At 40.0% G+C, this 17,568-nt stretch overlaps 2 protein-coding genes across 5 annotated transcripts in view; one reads left to right on the top strand and one right to left on the bottom strand.

Moving 5' to 3' along the window:
• RPS6KA5 (ribosomal protein S6 kinase A5) overlaps positions 1 to 10,408 on the bottom strand; it is a 79,764-nt gene extending 69,356 nt beyond the window's left edge. The window contains exon 1 of the mRNA XM_034062046.1: positions 10,036 to 10,408. Coding sequence (XP_033917937.1) covers positions 10,036 to 10,108 — 73 coding nt within the window. The 5' untranslated portion in view covers positions 10,109 to 10,408. The remainder of the gene's footprint in view (positions 1 to 10,035) is intronic.
• Positions 10,409 to 11,119: 711 nt separating this feature from the next.
• The window catches only part of DGLUCY (D-glutamate cyclase), a 53,339-nt gene continuing 46,890 nt past the window's right edge, over positions 11,120 to 17,568 (top strand). For all 4 annotated transcript variants that reach the window (XM_005149504.4, XM_031049479.2, XM_031049477.2 and 1 more), the window contains exon 1: positions 11,120 to 11,265. The gene's annotated coding sequence lies outside the window, so the exon portion shown is untranslated. The remainder of the gene's footprint in view (positions 11,266 to 17,568) is intronic.

Genomic DNA, 17,568 nt, shown 5'->3' with positions numbered 1-17,568 from the left:
CTTGTATCAGGTAAGACAGTACCAGAATCATTAACTATTCAACGAGGCAATATGCCACATACAAGTTGAGCTAAAGCTTGCTGTATTATTTTGACTGCAAACAGAACAATTACTGTTGCTAGTGCTACATCACAGTCCTTGCTGAAGTCAGCAGTAAAGAAGATGTACTCATGTGCCAAGAAAGGATTAATAGCAGGTAAGACAAATCTAGACTAAGTTAGTGTCTATATAATTACAGTATGTCCTGTCAGAGTCAGAAAGCAGTCTGTCTTGAAGCAATTTAATATTACATATTACTCTTCTTAACAAGTACTGAGAATGATACTGAATGTATACAGTTTCAAAACTGTGTCTTTCCTGCCAAGGACAGCATGAGTCAGAGACTACCTAAAGGGATCAGACTAGAGTGTCCACAGTTTTAATGAAGCAGTAGATGCCACTGAAAAGATACAGGACATAGAACTTCTCTGGATGTTAGCTGAGTAAGTGCTGAACTCAGAGTGGGAAGAAAACTTTCACTGAGAAATCACCAATTTCCATCTTCTATTACGGAGTACTACAGAAAGGTTTTACCATCTCACATCCTTTAAGAGCTGTCAGCAGAAGGCTTTTCAATTGAACACCCTTCTAAAAAGCAAAACAGTCATTTAATCCTTCCATATTCTTGGCACTGAATAGGAAGATTGAGGGAGTGGAACACAGAGAAACACTGCATCTCCATTAACATGCTGAAGATTTGTAGTGCTGGCTATAATCCTAAAGAGATATCAAGTCCTAAACCTAATCCATTAATCTAAACTGTACCACAAACTCAATTTAACTTGCATTCTGCATTCAATAACATTAGTAAAATCTTTCTCATTTTTATGAGGTTACACAGTAAAAACCTGATGATACCTAGTTTGAATTCTATGTACTTCTTTTAACGTGAACTCTAATTCTGCACTATCCAGTTAATGCTATTTTTACTTCCATTTAGGATGTTTAACTACCTTATCATAAAAAAAAGAAGTCTTCAAGGTTATTGTAATATTATTTTCATAGTAAAAAGAGAAACTACATCACAAATCAGCATATAAACACTATAAAATATGCCCCACTTCATTCTTTTTGCATTATACTGAGGAAAAAATCCACCACACAAATCAAATAGCTAAGAAGTGCTGCATAACACACAGAGGGATGATAGGACATTTTACAAACTCTCAGAATCACTCCTTATGAAGCAAGAAGTAGGGTAAAAAAAAAAAAAAATTCAAAGCTACAAGAAGAGATTAACAATTTCTTGAAAGTGCTTCTCCCAACATTGCCATGACTGGCAATGGCTTCTTCCACAGCCTGAGTTCTGCATTCAGTCCATCTCTGAAGCATGCCCTGAGAAACGAAAGCTGTAGACCTTGTGCCTGTGCCATGTGTTTTCCAATGACACTGGTAGAGTAGTTCTTTGTCTTCATCTGCTGAAACCAGGTGCAGCACTTTCTGACATGGTAGTTGAGATGAGATGCAGATTCTCCAGAATTACAGTTGTCATGCCAACATTTCCTTCAACTACCTTTCAGAAGCATAAATCCCAAAGGATCAGTTTATTCACCAGTCATTTGCCAAAACCTAAATGACCACTGCCAGAGGACCTTTCACAAGAAATGATTTCTGCAATTCTGAGAAACTGTACCCAGTTAGACGGGCTTTAAAAGATTGTGCTGACAGAAGAGTGAAAGGACTGTGATCAGAACCTGATCAAAAATTGTTGCCTTCATGCAGGTTGCACAGACCTATCTGTTAAGAGTGCAACAGGATCTACACTCTGTCATCTAGCCCGCAATATTTCTAGCAAATAGTATAACATTTCAGTGTACACAAAGATGCCACTCAGAAACAGCAGCTTTGGGAAAGGTCTTAGATAAAGAATTGAGCACAAGGAAAGTAATTCTGGAAACAGAAAATGTACTTCTTCCTGACCCTTTTTTTTCTAAGTCTGTTGATACATAAGCTGAAGAGTACCGATGAAGGGAACTAAGCTTGGACAGGAGGAAAGTACTGCCCAAGTGTCAACAGGACAAGAGTTATTCCACAAACAATCTGAAGCTATAAATGACACAGCAGTATAAAGGATGGTGGTACATCGTGGAAAAAAAGAAAAAAAAACCCAAACAGTAAGGTGATGGGACCCTCTAGGAAACACGCTAACTGCAGATACGCACTATTAGAAAAGATTTCTACTTACTCATATTCTGCTCTAATTCATAGCAATCAGCACTGGACCAACACAGTAAGGAGAGTATGCAGGTGAAGGCAACAGTGACACACAACTGATCAACCCAAAACAAAGACTGAAGGGGATGGCCAAGACATCACAACATCCATAAAGACAAAGAGGAAATGGTGGAACTATTCCACTACAGACAAAAGCAAAACAGGAAGCAAATACCTAGAAATATTCCTATTGCAAAGACAAACCTTCACATGCAGAGACACCAGAGCATGAAGATAAGTGTTGCTGTTCTTAGCCTCTGGAAGCAGGATAGCCTGCTTAATTCTGGGAATCAGAACAAAGTATTTCTGCCTGATGGAGAATCTCCAGATGACGTAAGAGACATGACTGTTGCCTGCACTGTATCTGAACTTTGAGATGGCCAGCTGTGAACTAAGAACTGTGGAAGCTGATACTGTGTAATTACTCTATTAGCTTTTAATTGTACTTTTATGATATTAAGAAACAGTATTTCAACAGTAGGTGTTTTCAAATTAAGATGTGCTGTGTCCTGTTTCTGGACTCCATTGCATACAGGTTTTTGAAGCAGACAAGAACAACTAGAGCTTCCTCTACTGAACTAGATCAAGCAACCTTCAAAGACGAGCTCTGCCTGAAAGCTGTGACTTGACTACTATTCACTGCAACATCAAACCAGCTCTGCTGTATTACTGAGCAGAACAATAAACCTCAGATAACTTAAAGGAGAACAGAGAAAGTTAGAAGTGAAACAGGACAGAAGGAAAACAGGACGGCAGACATTCTGTACCATTTCAAACTACAAGGTGTTCAGTGCCTGGTACCAACATCAACTTCATTCTAACCCATTACTTCAGAGAATGGCCCATCTTCACTCTCTTAACATGCCTATTTTAAGTTACTTCAACAAAATATAGATGCTGTTTTCAAAGTCATATGAACACAGACTTGAGCTTATCCCTTACTCAGAGTGAGGAGTAGGTGTTTCCCCTTGAAATTAAGCAAAACTGGCACATTCCTTTTGAGAGGGGGGCAGGTTGATTACAACAGGACACAAATACAAAGCCACCCTCTAACAGAAACCACACAACTGTTGCTAGACACTGAAGAAAATGCATCTAAGATGTTATACTAATTTTCTGCTATATATAAAGTTATACTTTGATTGTAACTGGTTACACCAACTGAGCATTATTTGTGAAGGGAATTGAAAAACATTCCAGTCCTTGAAATCTGACAGTACATCACAAACTAGTAATTGTCATGTCACTGAACAAGTACAGTTTAATCAGATAGTCAGGGATCTATCTCACAAACTTAAAAGGAAATTTAAAAAGCATATAATCTCAAGGACTACCTGCATTTTTCTTATGTCAAATGAAGAATTCAGAGCAAAAATAAAACATGCACAGTTCTGAACTCGCACCAAAGAAGAGAAAATGTAATTCATGTTGCTCTGAACCCTTAGGATCACAACTAAGTAACCGGGGTGACAACTGTTCATTCTGTATAATATTAGATGCTTAAGAGGACAACCATATGAACTGAAAAAATATTCAAGATCTCACAAAGCTGCTGATCCCATTCTAAAAGGCTTGGAAGCCAAAACTTTACATAGCCAAAGATGACAAAGACCTCTGAAGTATCAGCTAAGTGGAATACATTATGTAGAAATATGGAAGCGTGAGATGTTGAAAGGAACATGACAGGAAACTATCATTACCATTATGAAAACTGAAGGAAGCTGCAGAAAACTATCCTACCAAATTTATCATTTACACATCAGAAGCTGAAATAAAGATAAAACTGCAGACATCAGAGATTAACAATCCATACTTATAATAGTCTGAACTGGAAAATGCTTCATATTAAGATTCATTTGCATTCACTGGCAGTGGCCCTTTTGCTATTACAGAGGCAATTTTGCTATAAGGTTTATCATTGCTGTGAGATGCATCACTATGAGTTAACCAAGATTCAACCTAGAAGCACCTCCATGGTTAGCTAGAAGCTTAATGTGCGGTAACACTATACATCACATCATTGTCAAAAAAAAACCAAAATGTAATTGGGCAAGATAATAATGAGTAAAGCTGGTATAGATAATCTAATGCTGAACAGAGTTAAATCAGTCAGATCAAAATAACAGATATCTAACAATTTTGCACAGCTTTTCAACAACAAGTTATACCTAAAAAAGAATATATATATATATAAATCAACTCTGGTCTTCTCTATGATTAGAAATCAGTACAAAACTTCAAAAATACACTTTATTCAGTCACAGACACTTTGGAAACAGTGTTAAAAAAACAGAATGTAGATTATCATCAAAACAAGAGCAACTGACAATTTAAATGTTGACGGAAGGTATTTACATATTAGTCTACGCAGATATTAACTGTGAAACTTAAGAATTATCTTCAGAATTATCCTCTCTCAGGTAAAGCTTCATCTATCTAAGCAAGCATTAAATATTTTTACATCAACAAAAAATGGGAAGAGGAAACAGTCACAATAGATCACAAAACACACAAAAAAAAATAAAGTGACCATGTGTAATAGGAGTCCTCTGTAAACCAGGTCATCTGCCTATCTATAGAATGACTCAGAAGCAGAGCTTGCACCACATCATTAGGATTGTACAATGGGGGGGGGAGGCAGAGAGCGGGGGAAAGAGCACATCCACATGAAAGGAAGAATGTTTACCATAAGATATCAGATGATGACAAGCAATAAGGGGATCCAGCAAATATTTATATAAAGAATATAGCTGCAAATCACACCCTCAGATAACCAGTCTTCCTCTTATGTTCAAAGAATTCTGGCAAGTGTTCTCTGAATTGCCTCCTGAATAAAATCCTGAAGTATATTAAAGCAGCACATGAGCCTCCTAACTTTTGTGGAATCCAGCATGAGCTTTTAAACCATCACATTTAGAATACATTGGAACAAAGCTAAACAACAGGCTGACAACAGCTACTGTGACTACTAGTCCTCATTTACATTAGACATTTTATATCACTGAAGCAATGACAGCAAAATAAGCAATGGTACCAGGTCCTTTTACAAATCATATTAACAGATTTGTTAGACTCCAAAGCCTGAAAAAAAAACAAACAAAAAACCCCGCACAACAGATCGATAGTCATTCTTTTCCTTGATAACCGAAGTGTATCATAATCAAAGTTACCAGAAGATACTAACAAGAAATTCTTACAGTACAAAACATTTTTAAGAAGAATTGATTCCGTAAAGAGTGAAAACTAGAGATTTAAGTCATAATAAGGATGATTCATAAACTTAGTCTCTTAAAACACTTTTCATACTTCCCACAACAATGGGAGCACATGTATTTTAGTAGTGAAAAGAGAAAAGTAGAAGTAAAAGCAGACGAAGTTTTTAATAAAGTCAACTATTAATATCTCCTTATCTCTAAAAAATATCCAGAATACAGTCAAATTTAAAAAAAAAGCCTCACACAAAGTATTATTTTAAAAGTCTTTTAAAATCTTTAAATTTTCATAAGAACATTTCCTTTTAAAAATAAAAAATAGAGTACTGTAGAGGTGTCAGATATAGCTCCATAGTGAAGGCTGACTACTTAATGCATGATTCATCATGTTTTTTAGCCATCAGAATTTTCACAATGCCTTATGATATAACACAAACTTAGTTTACAAATAAATCTACTCTAGTTTAAGTTCTCATTCAAGAAGGAGAAAATAAAAATTTTCAATATTAAACCCTTCAAATACTCTATGTATTTATGGTCTGAAGCCTTTTATGTTTTCATACTGAATTACACGTTCAATATTTGACTCAAGTGGACGTTCCAAATTCTTCTGTCTCTGAAGCCTTGCAGCCCATTGCTACATTGATTTCTGGGCTGTACATGCTTTTCTGCATGTATATATACATATATATACATACAGCCTATCACCCATTCATTCATGGAATGTCTTGAAAATTCCCTTCGAGATCCCAGTTCTGCTTCTCTCTGCCTCTCACTGGGCAAAGCAGGTAGTGTGCATACCTGAGACAAGTCACATAACTGAAGTTTAAGGATCCTTTCATCCTCATTTTATTTCTTTTCCCCAAAAACAAGAACTAGGACAGAAATCAAGAGAAGGTGGGACAAAATCTCATTCTTAATGGTCTTACCTGCCTGCATCACAGTTTTTTCCTTCTCTGCCCATATCCCTCCCTATCACACAAAAACTCTAATAGGCTTTATATTTACCATTGTTCCATTCCACATCATTACCAGTAAATAGAAAATGTGAAGAGGCTATGACATACTTTTTTCACTGTAAATAATATGAAACTTCTTAGGTCTCCAAAAAGAAGTTATACAAACTCTAAGGTTAGCCTTCAAAAAAAAACCTTTTTCCTTTACAAGGTTCCAGAAATAGATGCCACAGAAAATTTCTTTTTCTTAGTATTTTCACTGGAGAGCTTCAGTGAGAAGCAGTCGCCACTTCCTACCATTTGATCTTTGGGATATTTTTTTCTTCTGCTTCCTGAAAACAGAAGATGATTCCACTTTCCCCAAAAACTCATTTCCCTCCCAAAGTGAGAAAAGATGATGACTCTTCTAAAGTGGCTGAATTACAAGGTTTCTTCTGAGGAAGAAATGGTTTGTGTGCCAGGAGAAGGGGGAACAGGGGGAAGTTGCTATATATATATATATTTAAGTATATATATATTAGGAGAAAATCATTCTTAACTGAAACGTGTCCTGGAAATCACTGCTGTGTCTAATCTGCAAAATAATCAACTGAAGCAACAATCATTGAAGCACATGCATACATTACAGCTTCCCCAGCAGCAAGGGGACATTCTTATTTTTTGCATCATGAAAATAAAATATATATATATATACACACACACACTCAGAGCAATGTCTAGTATCTATAATACAGCAAATCAAATGGCATCTCACAGAGACACTTAAGTGTTATGCACCACAGCTCCTTCCCTATCACAGGCCCAATCTGCATGCCTATGAAATGATGTTTTTGCATTAATTGCTTTCTGGTCATGCAACACGGGACTTTCACGGCCCAAAGAATACCAGATAGAGAGGCAAAACAAAGATTTACCCTACATATCAAAGCCAGCACTGTAATTTCAAAGTTTAAAAGAAGTCAAACCATGGTATGACAGGGTTAACGATCAGCTCTGAGCTGTGTAGAAATAGCACTGCACTGCATATGCTCTAACTGCATTTTCATATGCCGCAATACTTGTTTGAAGGTAACAACAATCATCTGTTTCATTCTTAAAAACGCTCATTTCATCTTAAATTCAAGTTTTATAGTATGTTCATCTACTTGACAGTAATCAATGCCTGTGTCTAACTTATTTAGTATTTTTAGAGTAATTCCAAGACCTAAGTAATTGCAAATGTGAAGTATAAGTGCAGGTTCACCTGCATTAACTAAATGATTTGAATATATGATTTTTTGTACCTTGAGTTTGTTATCAAGAGGTTCAAGCAACAACTTTCACACTATGAAAATGAGACACTCTCTTCTCAAAGAAGCCACTATTTTCTGCCACAATAGTACATTCTTTCAAAGCACTGTGGAGACTGACCTCTTTTTCATCTGTCAACTGACAGCTACTTTCGATATGTAATTCTAAATCAGGCAATTAGTCACAGAGCTAGCACCATCAAAGAACACGGAGAGGAGGGGAACACTAGAATCTAGACAAATCACACATTGAAAGGATACAACCTCAGCATTTAAGAAAAACTAAGATCGTCTGGCTTTTGCATGTCCCCCACCCTTCTTTCCAAAATAAGGCAAAAGTGCTGCACAGTAACACTGTGGTGGATTGACCACAGCTAGCAGGTAAGCAACCACACAGCCAGACCCAGTACAAAAAAAAAACCTCTAAGAAAAATATCTAAAGTATCCTATAGATTATTTATATATTTCTGTATCAGCAGAAGCTGACTGCAGTTTTTCTCCCTAAACTATTGTATCTCTGTGTATTGTGTAGAGACAAGTTCTGAAACAGTATCTTGATACGTCTTGCATAGCAATGACACTATTGACATCTTCAGGAGTAGGAGTCTCCCAGGAGTACATGACAGAGCAGCTCCCTCCTCCACCCTAATGGTCCAGAAATAGACAAGCCATTGCTAGAAAGCATTTTTCAGAAAGCAGAGTTTTTTAAATATTTAATAAGGACAAGAGAAACAGAAAGGGAAAAGCAACTTTAACCTATTTGATTGAATTTCAGAAGCTTGAAAAGACACGAGCAAGACTGAGAATTCTGAAATGTGTCAATCTTAAGCTTTAAGACCAGGATCAAAATGAAAAATGTTTATTACGTTAGATTAGACAGCTCTTTCTCTAGTTGGTGTGTGTGTGTGTATTCCTCAAACTATCTTTAAATAACAATCCCCCAGGGATATATGCTGTCCTAACTTTTATAAAAAGAAATCTAGACATAACTAGGTAAACATATCGAATAAATGTGTTCCATTTCCTTTCCCCTTACCCTTTTTTAATGATGCACACTAAAATTTAGCAACACCCAACAAGAAAAGTATGTTTTCCACGAGTCTTCTGCTGCTTCTTGAAAGAAGGAAACTACAGTCCCTTTAGTTTCTGCGTAGCTATCAGGAAGACCGCTTTTTTTTTTTCTTTTTTTTTTGTTTATTTTTAAGCTGCAGTGATAGCTATGTTCCGCTGGGGCACCTCCGCCGAGCCCCGAGTGGCAGGGGGACAGAAGGCTCAACGGGACAGAAGAGACCCAGCACTTGACTTCCCTATCGGCCCATTAGCCAATGTCAACTACACTAATCCGGGGGCCGGTTCTCACAAACTTTTAAGATGAACAGCATCACGAACAGCATTTACTTTTACTTCTTCATGGAGAAAAAAGATTAGAGAAAAGGAATAAGGGGCATGAGTTAACAGCACCTCCGTTTTTAACAAATACAGAGAACATACATCCTGATTATATTTTACATGCATTTCTAAATTAAAAGTAAAATTTAGATTTAGTGCAGTATTCAAGTTGCCTGGAAACTTCTAAGAAGCACAGAGTACCTATTAAAAACATATAAAGATCTTCCCCAACACAACAACCTGCAACAGAGTATTTCTGCTGTTATCTTGAAACATCATATACATTTCATGTGTTGAACTACCACTCCAGAGGGTCTTCAAGTAACGACTGGGCTACAAGAAGATTAATAGGCTGAAAAGCCAGCTAACTCTGCAGTTACATGTTGGCACATTCCACTCCCTACAATTCCGGTATTTCACCGAGGTCAGAGAAAAGCTGTCACAGAAAACGACATCATTTAAGACTCTAACAAACAGCCCTCCCCCCCCCTACTGACATAGCCATAAAAGTCAAACACACAAATTAAAAATAAAAATAAATAAAAGGGGGGGGGGGTAAAAAAGAAAGAACTGGGTTAACACTCATCTCCTTCAAAAGCGTCAAATACCACTCGGGAAGTGGGACAAGGGATCCAAATACTTACAAGTCCAACTGAAATACTTTTATTAGAAATAAGAGACTCCCTGCCCGCATCTCAGACACCCCTGCCCATGTCTTTCAGTTCATCCTCTAGGTTTTCTCCTCACCGAGATTTGCCTACTGGCCCCGATCAACTATCTTCAACCTCCTACCTCGGCACTTCTTCCCCAAGTCCCGGCGGCCGGACCCCCCCCGGCAGCCCCCCGCAGCCCTCCCCTCAGGCGGGAGCGCTCCCCTTGGCGCACCCCCCTCCTCCGCCATGACCTCCCGCAGCCACCCCGGCCCGCCCCGCTCACCGTTCCTCAGCTCGTGCTTGACGGTGAGGAGCGGCAGCTCCCCCTCCTCCGCCGGGCCCGAGGGTCCCTCCATGGTCTCGCAGGCGGGCGCTCCCGCGCCCGTGCCGCTCCCCGTGTGTGTGTCTGAGCGCGGAGGCGGGGGTATGTCACCTGGCCCGAGGCGGGCTTTATTTTCCAGGGGCGCTCTGGGGGAGAGGGGCCATGCAGGCGCCTGGGGCTGGGGGCGGCTGTTCTCCCCTCCGCCTTGAAGGGAAAAAAATAAAACCCACACCACCCGACAACAAACACTTATTAAAATACAGGGAGGCACACGCACGTCGGCTTCCCTTCCCCGGCCCTCAGAGCCAGCCCATGTCCTTGCGGCTCCCCTCCCCCTTGCTCCGGCCGCCCTCCCCGCCCAACAGGCGGGAGCGGAGCCGCTCGGCGCCCGGCCGAGCCCAGCGCGGCCCAGCTGGGATAGGCTGCGCGAGGCTGGAGGAGGGGGCGCCAGGAGGAGCAGCTCCTACTCGGGCTCTCGCACCCCCTCCCTCACCATGCCGAGCGCTCATTGGGCGAGCGAGCGCCCGCGAACCCCAGCGGCTGTTGGGCAGAGAAACGTTGCACGTCCCTCCCCCGCCCTTCCGCCGAGCTGCGCTCTCCCCCATTGGCTCAGCGGCTGCGCTAACCGCTGGCTCCAGCCCTCCAGCTCCCCTCCTAATTCCTCTACTCCCTCACCTTGTTTGTAAACATTCCCGCCCGCCTCTCCCACCCCCCCGCGTGGGGGCGGGCGCTGGGTTGCCTAGAGAAAAAGGAGGGAGCTGGTTGAGCATTGTGCTGGCAGTCATCTTGAGGGAGTGGCGATGGTTCCCTGTCGTCGGGTTAGGGGCTGGCTCCGTCCTACGGGGGTAGGAAGCAGGTGTGGGTATTCTCACGCCCAGTAGCACTAGGGAGTTGTTGAGCAGAGCTGTAGCCTGGCGCGAGAGGACGCGGCGGCGGCGGTGGCGGTGGCGGTGGCGGCTGGATGGGGGAGCAGGATAGTCCCTCGCAGAGGGATGCGACGGGGCCGGGAGGAGTGAGGCACAGCCAAAGGGGTTGGGGAGTGTGCGTGCTGTTTCCGCTGAGCCTCCGCCTTCCCGTGCGGCGCGGGAGGTGTGTGCAGCCCCACAGCGGTGGCCTGTCCGTGCGGCTCGGCTCGGCCGCCTCCCTGAGCTGGGGCAGCTGGAGAGCTGACGCTGTCAATGCGGCACGTCGGTATGTCCGTCTTTAGGCCAGAGCTTGGCAGCGGGGGCAGCGCCGCGGCTGTGTTGTTAGTGTTCAGCTCTCGCAAGCTCCAGGGTCACATAGAATGGGGATGTGGGCGGCGGGGCCTGGGACGGAGGGTGAGCACAGGTCTCAGACTGAGCCGCGCTGAGAGGGCTGGGGGGAAAGAGACCCGCTGCGTCGCCCCTGGCGCGTCCTGCGGCCTTCGCAGGGACCGGGGAAGGCCCGGCGGCTGGGGCTGGGGGAGCAAGTAGCATCCGCGGCCTGGCCTTCGGGCGGTGAGCGCGGCCGTCGCCTTGGGAGGGTGGAGGGTCTGAATTTACTGGAAGATAAACTAATTTTTATGACAGCTGAAAGGTCACGAAGCAGAGAGAGGCTTGGTTGGTTATGTTGGCGCAGGACGTGCTAGTCTGGGGGTTTCTGCTTTGGTGTGTTGTGGGGTGGGAGTGGGAGAAAGCGCTGGGCAACTGTGTCCACATACCTGACTCAAGTTGCACTGCTTAGGCATTTCCCTTTGGTCCCATTAGCTGCGTGGAGCACACTATCCTCACAGCGTGTTTTGATTTCGTTTTTAAGGAAGATGTATTTTGAATCGTCTCAGTTAAGCCTCTCAGACTCCTATGTTTTGGAAACAATCTGACATGTCTAAAGCAGTCCACATTTCCTTAAGAAATCACACAAGTCACTTCTCTCAATCTCTTAATTTACAGTAATTTCTGATTTGTTGCTTTTGAATGATGTTTCTTCCTATCTTTTGATACTGTATAGCAAGGTACTAATTTGCAATGCTGTGTCACATACAACAGCTGCATTCACGCTAAGTCTGCTTCTCATACGTCAAACATGAAATAAAATGTCTTCTGTTAATCTTTTACATTACAGCATTATGTATTTGTGTGTGTGCTTGTACACACATATGTGTAACATGTACATATATATATATACACACACATTTCAATAGTTTCCTGTAGAGAGATTAGATTGAACTATTTAAAGTTGATAAGAGCTTTCTATTAGAGAATTGGGTTTAGGGTGTTTTGAGGGTTGGTCTTATTCACACATAAAGTGTTTTCCAAGGGTTTCAGAGTATTCTCAGTAAAACTTTTGAAGATGTTTTCCCCTAAGCAGTGCAAGTATTCTGTTGAAGTATCTCCCTGTAGCATATGGTACACACATAAATTCACTGGAAATGTTCATCCAAGCCTTTCTGACAGTATTATGTCAAGACTAAATACTGAAAGTCTGATTAGAGATGTTTTCAAACTGAAAAATAATTGATTGCCAAGCTTTTGTCCCTTGATTTTATAAGCCTGTCTATTACAGAGATAGTAAATGTTACATCAGCATAATATTAAAATACAAAAGGGAAAATAATGAAAATATGAAGGTGATAAAAGTTCATTGTTAAATATTTACATCTTTGTAACTAACGGCTCCTTTGTACACACTTTGGGAAGCAGCAGTTTTACTTTACAACTTTTTTATTATTCTGTGTCCCAGATGTTACATTGTAAAGAGACTGATACTGTATTTCATCCAGTGACTCTTTTTTAGCCTCCACTTTGGACTAATTGTCCCTGGCAGCTTTAGAAGAGAGAAACTGAAATTTGATTCCACTATGTTCCTTACTAGCACTCAGTGTGAGTGGAGCTGGCAATGATTACACAGTCCTTGCTAATTGTTTTGGTTCCAGATGTTCATAGCTTGACAGACTTTATATGCTTATTTGTCTTATGCTGAAACCTCTTCATTTAAATTTCAGCTAAAACAGCTATAACCCTAAAACATCAAACCAAGGTCAGTGATCCGTTGTGGTAGCTGCTGACTATGCATATAGCAAGATGGTGGCTACCCTGTATATTTTAGTTTAAATTGTGACTGGGCGTGGAAAGTACGGTTGCATGAACTAGAAGTTCATTGTCAACACTGAGGGACCCACTGATTTTGTTGCATCTTGGAAAGAGTAACTGAGCAGCATGGTCATCTCTTCAGTGTTAAAATAGCTTCTGCAGTGGGTGTCATATCCAGAAAACAGCAAAGCAATCCTACTGAATGCTTGGAAAGAATCCCACCTTTTGACAGACAAAAGAGCTATACTTGCACTGAAATGCTAAACTTCCTGTCAGTAATCCATTAGTACAGGACTATGCTCAAGCTTTCGTTTAAACTGAACTTTTTGGAGCAATTGAGAATTAAATTTGATTGCTTGATTTAAGAGTAGACCTACCTTCAGTGGAATGTTCTAGGCTAGTTTCATTACCTCTGTCACCTTTGTCTTTGAAGCAGTATCACGTGGCTTTGTGGATGGTTGTAGAAGGATACAGTTTTGTCAGCCTTAAGGGTAGGTAGGATTTACAGGTAGGTGGAAACATACAGGCTAAATCTGTACCAGAAAATAAAGATTAGGACTTGTTCTTTAGGTGTCAGTGCAAGTGACATGACATAGCATGGCATTACTTGCATGTAGACAGCTAAATTCTTTCCCCTTCAAAACAAGGTGTCCTTTTCCATATTGCCTACTAGATTTATACGGATTGCAGTGTGTTACTGAGTTATGCTAGCCCCCAGCTTTTACAAAGATGTTGCCTGGGAGAGTACTAGTCAGAGGCCCAACCATTCTGCAAAGCACGCCAGCAGTCAGAGTTATGAATAGTCATGTGCCAACACTCAAATTCTGCCTTTGTCCCATTTAAATCACTAACACACACAGTCACAGAGTCAGATGAGGGAGGAAATTTGGCTTGAGCCTGCAGCCAAAGCAGGCATGTGAAAATACAGCAGTGATGGGCTACAGACTCACAGGGAGTACAGAATGGTCTGCAAAATATTCCTTTATAGTTTGAAGAAGTAAACCACCCTTGTTATGTAAACTGTTCTGGAAGCACAGCTCTGAGTGTAATTTAACTGACTGAAAACATTATTTGCATTTTAAATATTCACTTATGTGTGTGCTATGACACTAAAAAAATACTGTTTGTATGATGTGCATTCAATAAATTACCTCTCCAATGAAAAGGAAAAATATTTTATGTAAAAAAGGAGTTAATACTATGGGGTGATGCAGAGCCACTTTCCCTTCGTAGTGTAAATGTATTTTTATTTTTAAGTTGCATTTTTGTATTCATGTATATAATAAGAGCAACCTGACAGGTCAATCAACCAACAGTTCAGTGTTTGGGCTGAGTGTATGCTGCAAGTTTTGGAACATGGAATAACAGAGTTCTAAAGATAGATGTCCCTGCTCTACCCCACAACACAACTGTTCAAAAATATGTGTATTTACTTGCCATTCCTAATTGTGAAGACAGGGAGGAAAAAATGTTGTGGGAAATATCCACATGGAATGATATTATTGAACTTCATTTAAGAAAAAGTGTCACAACATTTCCTTTCTTGTTCTAAAAGAGGTGGTGTGCCAAGCTGGTTTGAGGGCTGAGGTGAAATTGAAGTGCTCTGTGTAAAGACACTGAGTGGAAAAGAGAGAGAGAAGTAAACGAGTGCTGTAGCTGCTTACTTCCAGGATGTAACTGCTTTACAGTACTGAGGTACTTGATTTACTTTCTGAAGGGGAGCTGGTTATGAAAAATGTCGTTCCCATGGGGCTAAAGTTGGAGGTGTCTGGTGCTTCCTGATGGTCATCGAATTGTACCAAAAATAGGTGTTACTTTCAAAGTACAAATGTTGCAAAGCCCAATGATACAAAATGTTTCCCTTAATCACTCCACAGCAAACAGTTGCCCAGCAGGGGAAAAAGAGGATCAAATTTTGGAAAGCACAAAATGAATTTAAGGAAGAACTCCCTTTGAAAGACAGTCATGAAACAGGTTTTGTGTGAGGTTTTAGTACAGTATTAGTTTTGGTTTCTAGTTGACATATGTTCTCTGTGTTTGGTTGGTTGTTGTTTTGTTGGGCTTTTTTAATCAGCAGTTGAATATTTTGTGCTTGGTAACTGTCAGGAAAGTAGACTGGGTAGGTAAATTTGCTGTTTAAAGCATTTTTGTATGAAATTGTTCTGGCCAAGAGTTTCATCTGCCTAAATCCGCTTATGTCTTACCATGAAAGGAGAAGTTATGCTAAGCATCTAAGCCTAATAATTCTCTTAACAGAAGTGGTACAACTCTGTCAGGAAATGGATCATTTCTTGAAAGAGAGCATATAAGTGAAGATGTATTACTGATTCTAGGGTTACATCTTCAATTAAACCTAAGTCCTGTTTCAGTTACTATTAATTTATTTGCTAAAAATTCATTTGTTTGTCTTTTCTTCAGTTACAGTAGTTACAACTAGTATTCCAGGCAGCACTGTCAAAAGTTTAATTGTTAAAAAGGTACGTAGCTATGTAAGACAAACAATGAAAATATTTGTTACATTACTCAGGTTTGGATGAGGAAAAGGATAGCCCCAATATCTATTAAAACAAAAATAGGAGTTTATTTCAATTTCTGAACTGCTTTAATACATAAGTTAACAGAGATGGCATTTCTGGTTAATACAAAGAATTGACTTTTAGATCCTAATCCTCAAAATAATTTGAAATGATTTTCAAATTTGTTGGCAGAAACACAGAAGGCTGTTCTACATAATGGTATCATTAAACCTCTGAGTAATACTGATTGCATGTAATTAAGCTCAAAATCCTTTTCAGAATACTCACATGTGAATCCTCATTATTTTGAAAATTGACTGTAAACTTTGGAGAAAGGGGCTTTAGAAAGGAGAAGCTAATCAAGATGATCTGAAAGCTAGAGATGAGGAAGTTAAAACTTTTAACTCGGCACAGAGACCATGAGTACATCCTGGTAGTTGCAGAAGCCATACATCTGCCTTCCACCCTAAAGAAGGGGCAAAAATATAAGGGAAAAAAGTGATCAAATGTCAGTTTAAAGGTATGCATTGTAGTTCTGGAAAACAAAAATAAGTGCTGCATAAAATGAAAGAGGAAAGGCAGTTTTTTAAAAGCATAAATGAAAAATAAGTTTATTTCCACAACTGTTTTTCAACTGACATATTTTAAAATATTGCATCTGCTAAATTACCATAGAGAAAAAAAAATTATATGGTTATTGATTTTGAACCTATTCTTTTAAATTTAAAAAGATGCTCTAATGAATTTAAATTACATAAAAGAAAATCCTGAAACGTAGATAAATTGAGAAATATATTCCAGATTCAGGTGGCATATCTCCTAGAGTTTGGGAGGAACTTGGAGCTCCTCAGAAAAAATAGAAAACTCCCATTCTTTGAAGTGCTATGTCAGGTGACTGGAAGGCACCTCTTAATACAGTGAAATATGATCCTGTGTACTACAATAAGAAGTGATTTAATATAGGCAGCATTACAACTAAAAAGTTCTTTAAAAGGACAAGGAAAATATTGAATGATCTTGAAGTATTATCTTTCGTTTCAAAGAATAATAATAAAAAATTATAAAAACAGTAGATAAACATGATTCCATGAACAAACACACACCAGATACAGATTCTTAAATTTTCATCCCATTCTGATTTATAAGCTCGAGGATACAAACTAGGGTATGTGTAGCTCAGCATCCTGTCTCCAGCACTGGCCAATAGCAGCCTTCTAGTGTCACAGCAAATTGTGGTAAGAAATTTCTAAGGTTTGACCATGCAGTCGATTGAATAAAGACCTACGTTTGTTTCCTTTGACTTTGCTGCTTCTAGTTTCATCTGATGACCCATAATGATTTAGTTTAAAAGAGAGTGAAGAATAGTTACCTTTTATCTCCTCCATGCTTTTGTTGGAAGCACTATGAAGCACTAATTCCCTCACCCCAGAATGTCCAGTAACGTTTGCTGTAGGTACAGGTTATGCAACAGGGGCTGCGGTTCTTTGAGCTTTCAGTAGTCCGTGCACAGCCTCATTTCTTTCAGTTTTCTTAAGTAAAGAGCTTATAGGGGTAACATAGGGTTAGTTAGATGTTAGAAACCTCAGTTTTAGTACACCTGTTTTCTAATGTAAAGTGTTTGATGTGCCAGTCTTTCAAGAGGAAATCAAAACCCCAGCTGGTCAGAAGAAATTTTATACTTCTTTTGTAAATTCCTCAGGATTTGTGTTTCCTCTGAAGTGTTAGACTTCTATGCAAAGAAATGTCCCATTAAACAGTTTTGCTTTGGCTGTCATTTATTCAGTCTGACTAAGAGTGAGGTTTGGCATTCTCCTTACAACATGTCACATTCAAAGTTGTGTTTTCTGTTGTGACTGCTGGTTACCATATTGATGGAGAACATTACAGCAGTGCAGATTATTGACATTGTGAATAACTCCATTAACTCT

The sequence above is a fragment of the Melopsittacus undulatus genome, chromosome 4, assembly GCF_012275295.1.
Source record: "Melopsittacus undulatus isolate bMelUnd1 chromosome 4, bMelUnd1.mat.Z, whole genome shotgun sequence".
NCBI classification, from domain to species: Eukaryota; Metazoa; Chordata; class Aves; order Psittaciformes; family Psittaculidae; genus Melopsittacus; species Melopsittacus undulatus.
The sequence above is the reverse complement of the archived record's forward strand: the minus strand, read 5'-3'. Positions and strand labels throughout refer to the sequence as shown.